The sequence below is a fragment of the Anastrepha ludens genome, chromosome X, assembly GCF_028408465.1.
Source record: "Anastrepha ludens isolate Willacy chromosome X, idAnaLude1.1, whole genome shotgun sequence".
Taxonomy (NCBI): domain Eukaryota; kingdom Metazoa; phylum Arthropoda; class Insecta; order Diptera; family Tephritidae; genus Anastrepha; species Anastrepha ludens.
In genome coordinates this window covers 3,196,123-3,202,216 of record NC_071503.1, presented here as the reverse complement: position 1 = coordinate 3,202,216, position 6,094 = coordinate 3,196,123, and the positions used below count along the sequence as shown (strand labels likewise).

Here is a 6,094-nt window from a genome sequence, read left to right as displayed (position 1 = left end):
TTTAACTCACAATTCTATGCAACCATACAAACAATTGTACTATTAATGCAACTTTAAACGTAATTCAACGTGCAAATACAACATTTTGGATGCAATATTTTTTCGAATGAGAATATCATCAAACAACGAGAAGCCTTATCTACAACCAAGAGAGCAAATACCAATCGAGGTTTTGGAAGCCATTCAACGGAACCTACAATCAATATTTACCAGAATGGTCCAAGGAGACTGCACACCTGGAACGTCATAAGGAGCCTCTCAACGGCAACTACAACAAGAATTTCGCGAAAATGTGAGTACCTTCACCGATAAGCCTTTACAAAGTAGTCATATTGCGGTTAAATCACCCGTTTTCTTGAAAAGTAGCCCTCATATATTTTCCATTCAAATGGAGACGTCTTTTCGACGCGCTAATATTTCTCGCGATGATACAAAATATGACCACGTGGTCGGCGCATTGGACGCGCAAATTCTCGAAGTGGTCAGTGATTTTCTCCGCAGTCCTCCCGAAACGGACAAATACGAGTGTCTCAAAAACAGAATTATCGCGGAATTCGCGGACTCCAAATCGAAAAAAATTCGAAAGTTACTTAATGACGTTGAGCTAGGTGACCGTAAACCATCTCAGCTTTTGCGCCACATGCGTGACCTTGCCGGAAGCTCAGTTTCGGAAATAATTTTAAAAAGCTGGTGGATTGAAAGATTGCATGTTACACCTCGAGCTTGCTTGATAATTGGTGATGAAGATTTAGAGATATGCGCCAAACGCGCCGATACGATCATGGAATTTGTTGGATCCACATCCTCACAAGTCATGGCAGTGAAAGCTGGTGCCAGTACACCACATAAGAATGAACAATTTGAGGAAATCCTTAACAATATTAAAGCTTTGACACAGGCAGTTGCGAATTTGGCAACCCAGTTGACCACCCCCGGTGATCATTCACGGTCACGATCACGAAGTGGCAACAACCAGAATGCACGTTCAAGCTCCGGCGACAACGGTAATGCCAAACCGTTTTGCCGATACCACTACAAGTTCGGTGGCGCAGCACTCAAATGTGTTCTCCCGTGCAAATTTAATGATAAAAGACCGGAAAACTAAAAGCCGCTTCCTTAGGGACGACAGACGAAGCGGAAGTCATGATCTGCAGGAATTTTCTCATTGACACTGGCTCCGATATCTCAATTCTACCGCGTATTTTCGGTAACAAATCGGCCGGCCCGTCCTCATATCGTTTATTTGCCGCAAACGGCACTCCCATTAAGACTTTCGGCCAACATCAGCTTAGCCTGAACATTGGCCTCATTCGAAATTTCACGTGGCCATTCATAATTGCCGATGTAGATAAGCCAATCATCGGCATAGATTTTTTAAATTACTACGGTCTCATTATTGATGTTAAAAAGCGCAAAATTATTGACGAAGAACCCCAACTGGGGGTTAAATGCAATTCCACTATGACTCCATATGAACGTTTATCCACCATCAATGTCGGGAATAACAATATGGCTGATCTCATTAGCGAATTCAAGGCTCTGACGCTTCCACCGATTTTTAGCAATACGGATTCAGTCCCATCTCATGACATTACTCATCAAATCATTACCACGGGTCAACCCATATTTTCGGCAGCACGTCGTCTCAACCCGGAGCGACTTAAAATTGCCAAAACAAAATTCGAAGCCATGCTCAATGCTGACATCTGCAGTCTAAGCAAAAGTGCATGGGCAAGTCCATTACACATGGTTCCCAAAAAAGATTCTGCGGTGACTATCGGCGTCTTAATGCTATTACAGTACCAGATCGCTATCCCTTGCCTCATATCCATGACTTTACACAAAAGTTTGCTGGATGCAAAATTTTCTCGAACATCGATTTGATTAGTGCTTACAACCGAATTCCAATTAATAGGTCTGACAAGGAAAAAACGGCCATAATCACCCCATTTGGCCTATATGAATTTAACGTCTTGACATTCGGTCTCAGAAATGCTTCTCAAACATTCCAAAGGTTCATGAACAAGCTGTTCATGAATTTGGATTTCGTTTTCGTCTACATAGACGATATTTGCGTGGCTTCGGTTTACGAAACCGAACACCGGAAGCATCTTCGCATAGTGTTCGAGGGATTAAGCGCTTACAATTTGAAGATTAATCTCACCAAATGCACCCTCGGCCAGCCCGAAATAATTTTTCTCGGCCACACGATTACGGCAGATGACGTCGCGCCTCATAAGGCCGAAACCGAGGTCATTTGTCAGTTCAAAAAGCCGACAGTAGCTCATGAGTTGCGCCGATTCTTGGCACTCCTCAATTATTATCGTCGTTTTTTCGCTAATGCTGCTTACACGCAGGGTAAATTACAATCTCTCATTGTCGGAAATTCAAAAAAAGACAGAACGCCATTGATCTGGACTGAAGAGGCCTCCCAGGCGTTTGAACAATGCAAGTCTGATCTGGCTAAGGCCACACTGCTGGCACAACCTTTGCCGAATGCCCAACTGATTTTAAATGTTGATGCCCGCAATTTTTCGGTTGGTGCAGTTTGACAACAGCGAGTGGGTAATGATTTACAACCCCTAAGTTTTTTTCCAAACGAGTGTCTGATACCCAAAAGAAATACAATACCTACGATCGTGAATTATTGGCAATCTACTTGGCTGTCAAGCATAATAAATACATGATCGAGGGTCGTGAATGCATCATTCTCACCGACCACAAGCCCATTACGTTTGCTTTCAAGCAAAAACCGGGAAAAGCTTCGCCCAGACAGTTAAGGCATCTTGACTTGATTGGCCAATATTGCACAGACATCCGATACATATCGGGCAAAGATAACGTTGTGGCAGACGCTCTATCAAGAATCGAATCCATTTCCTAAAGCGAAGTTGGCCATCGTGATATCGCTCAGTTGCAAAGCAATGATGAGGAGCTGACATCATTGTTGAGTCCAGATTCCAACACTCATATCAAGCTTCACAAAATCACGATTCAAGATTTTGATTTACCCCTATTTTGCGACATTTCCCAGGAGAGGGTTCGCCCTTTCATTCCACAAGCTTTACGAAAACAAATTTTCAATCTGGTACACAATGTTTGTCATCCCGGCAAACATGCTACCAGCAAGCTTATCACAGAACACTATTTCTGGCCAGACATGAAAAAAGACGCCACGCATTGAACAAGACAATGCCTCGATTGCCAAACAAGTATGATTTCTCGACATAATCGAGCAACTCTTGCTGAGTTTAAAATTCCTGACGGTAGATTTCACCATGTCAACATCGATTTGATTGGTCCTCTGCCGGTCTCGAATGGTTTCCGTTATTGACTCACTTGCATTGACAGATTCTTCCGATGGCCCACGGCCATTCCACTGCAGGATATGTCGGCGGAGGCTGTCGCAAATGCTCTCTTAAACGGATGGATCTCTCACTACTTTGTTCCACGCGTTATCACAACGGATCAAGGTAGGCACTTTGACTCCGCTTTGTTCATGGAATTATCAAAAATTCTTGGATTCAAACACAATCACTTGACTGCGTATCATTCACAAGGGAATGGCATGATCGAACGTTTTCCCCGCACGCTTAAAGCTGCGATCAGGTGCAAAAACGATACCACTTGGTCCAATTCACTTCCTCTCATTATGCCTCGCCGGCCGAGCTCGTTTACGGTACAATCTTGCGTCGTCCCGGTGATTTTTTTGAGTATTCCAAACAACCTGAGTATTCGACCGAATTCATGAGCGGGTTGAGGAGTACCATTGAGCAGTTACGTCCGATCGCGTCGTCCAACCACGCCAATATTAAAAGCTACATTCAGAGTGGGCTTGCCAACTGCACTCATGTTTTCTTACGCGACGACTCAGTTCGCAAATCGTTAAAACGTCTCTATGACGGACCTTACAAAATCATTAAACGTGGGGATAAGACCCTTGACATTGACATTCGAGGCAGATCGGTGACGGTAACCACAGATAGACTCAAGGCTGCGTGCTTAGACTCAAATTTTGTTAACCAAAATTTACCTCCTAGTATTAATAGAAATCAAGAGGCTCAACCAACAATTACTCCTAAGCAAAATGTACAGCCATTAGATTAAAGTTACAAAAAACAACCTATTAGTAATAAGAATGGGGATGCCACTCATACAATGGCCACCAAAACCACTCGCGCTGGCAGACAGATTGTAAGACCACAGCGCTTCGTTTCTTTTGTATCGTGATCGGTTGATCACTGGTGGGGGAGTGATGTGGGGCATTGCCTGCAATTGCATGTACGCACTGTACAACGCGTTGACACAACAATCGCAGCGTTTGTGCTGGGCGTAAGAATTGTTGATACAACAAAAGCAGCGTGTATACGTTGCTTTAGTATTTTTGTTTTGAATTATTACTTTTTTGGTTTGGGTCTTGATAAGAGCTTCTTTTTTCGCAACGAATGTTTTTAATAACTGATAACAAAAAATAAGAGGAAAACAATTGAAACTAAAATAAAAGTGCCGCGCCGCATAGATTGATCGCAATATATCAATGGCTGTTTAAGTTGCTTCGAGTTGGAGTTGAAGGGTGAGAAAAGTGCAAGAACGTAGAGTCGGTGTAGGAGCGATTACAAACGGCAGCAATTAGAATCTGGAAGCGCCGTATAAATTAGAAAAACCCAAATTGGTGACCCCGAACAAAGAACATTTTCATAAAAAAGTGTTTTCAGAGAAAATTGTGGACATTTCTAATACGGCGAGCGTGCATCGACCATAACCTAAATTTCACCTGCACCTGCATACTAACATTACCGCACATTCCACCACGTGTAACCAACGCTTGTGGTACTACACCAAAGTTCGGAACTTAACGGCGAAATTTAACACAAACATTTGAAAGGGGTTTTTATTGAAGCAACGCGGTTGGTAAGAATTACGTTACGCATTTAACTCACAATTCTATGCAACCATACAAACAATTGTACTATTAATGCAACTTTAAACGTAATTCAACGTGCAAATACAACATTGTGGATGCAATATTTTTTCGAATGAGAATATCATCAAACAACGAGAAGCCTTATCTACGACCAAGAGAGCAAATACCAATCGAGGTTTTGGAAGCCATTCAACGGAACCTACAATCAATATTTACCAGAATGATCCAAGGAGACTGCACACCTGGAACCTCATAAGGAGCCTCTCAACGGCAACTACAACAAGAATTTCGCGAAAATGTGAGTACCTTCACCGATAAGCCTTTACAAAGTAGTCATATTGCGGTTAAATCACCCGTTTTCTTGAAAAGTAGCCCTCATATATTTTCCATTCAAATGGAGACGTCTTTTCGACGCGCTAATATTTCTCGCGATGATACAAAATATGACCACGTGGTCGGCGCATTGGACGCGCAAATTCTCGAACTGGTCAGTGATTTTCTCCGCAGTCCTCCCGAAACGGACAAATACGAGTGTCTCAAAAATAGAATTATCGCGGAATTCGCGGACTCCGAATCGAAAAAAATTCGAAAGTTACTTAATGACGTTTAGCTTGGTGACCGTAAACCATCTCAGCTTTTGCGCCACATGCGTGACCTGGCCGGAAGCTCAGTTTCGGAAATAATTTTAAAAAGCTGGTGGATTGAAAGATTGCATGTTACACCTCGAGCTTGCTTGATAATTGGTGATGAAGATTTAGAGATATGCGCCAAACGCGCCGATACGATCATGGAATTTGTTGGATCCACATCCTCACAAGTCATGGCAGTGAAAGCTGGTGCCAGTACACCACATAAGAATGAACAATTTGAGGAAATCCTTAACAATATTAAAGCTTTGACACAGGCAGTTGCGAATTTGGCAACCCAGTTGACCACCCCCGGTGATCATTCACGGTCACGATCACGAAGTGGCAACAACCAGAATGCACGTTCAAGCTCCGGCGACAACGGTAATGCCAAACCGTTTTGCCGATACCACTACAAGTTCGGTGGCGCAGCACTCAAATGTGTTCTCCCGTGCAAATTTAATGATAAAAGACCGGAAAACTAAAAGCCGCTTCCTTAGGGACGACAGACGAAGCGGAAGTCATGATCTGCAGAAATTTTCTC

The 6,094-nt window shown here is 43.0% G+C and overlaps 1 protein-coding gene across 1 annotated transcript; it reads left to right on the top strand.

Annotated features, from left to right (window-relative positions):
* Positions 1 to 388: 388 nt before the first annotated feature.
* LOC128869412 (uncharacterized) lies at positions 389 to 1,105 on the top strand. Its single transcript, XM_054111963.1, has one exon. The coding sequence runs from the start codon at positions 389 to 391 to the stop codon at positions 1,103 to 1,105; it is 717 nt and encodes a 238-aa protein (XP_053967938.1).
* The last annotated feature ends 4,989 nt before the right edge of the window (positions 1,106 to 6,094 follow it).

Bases quoted from the DNA above. Each gene is read 5' to 3' on its own strand.
- LOC128869412 (XM_054111963.1), top strand. From the start codon at position 389: ATGGAGACGTCTTTTCGACGCGCTAATATTTCTCGCGATGATACAAAA.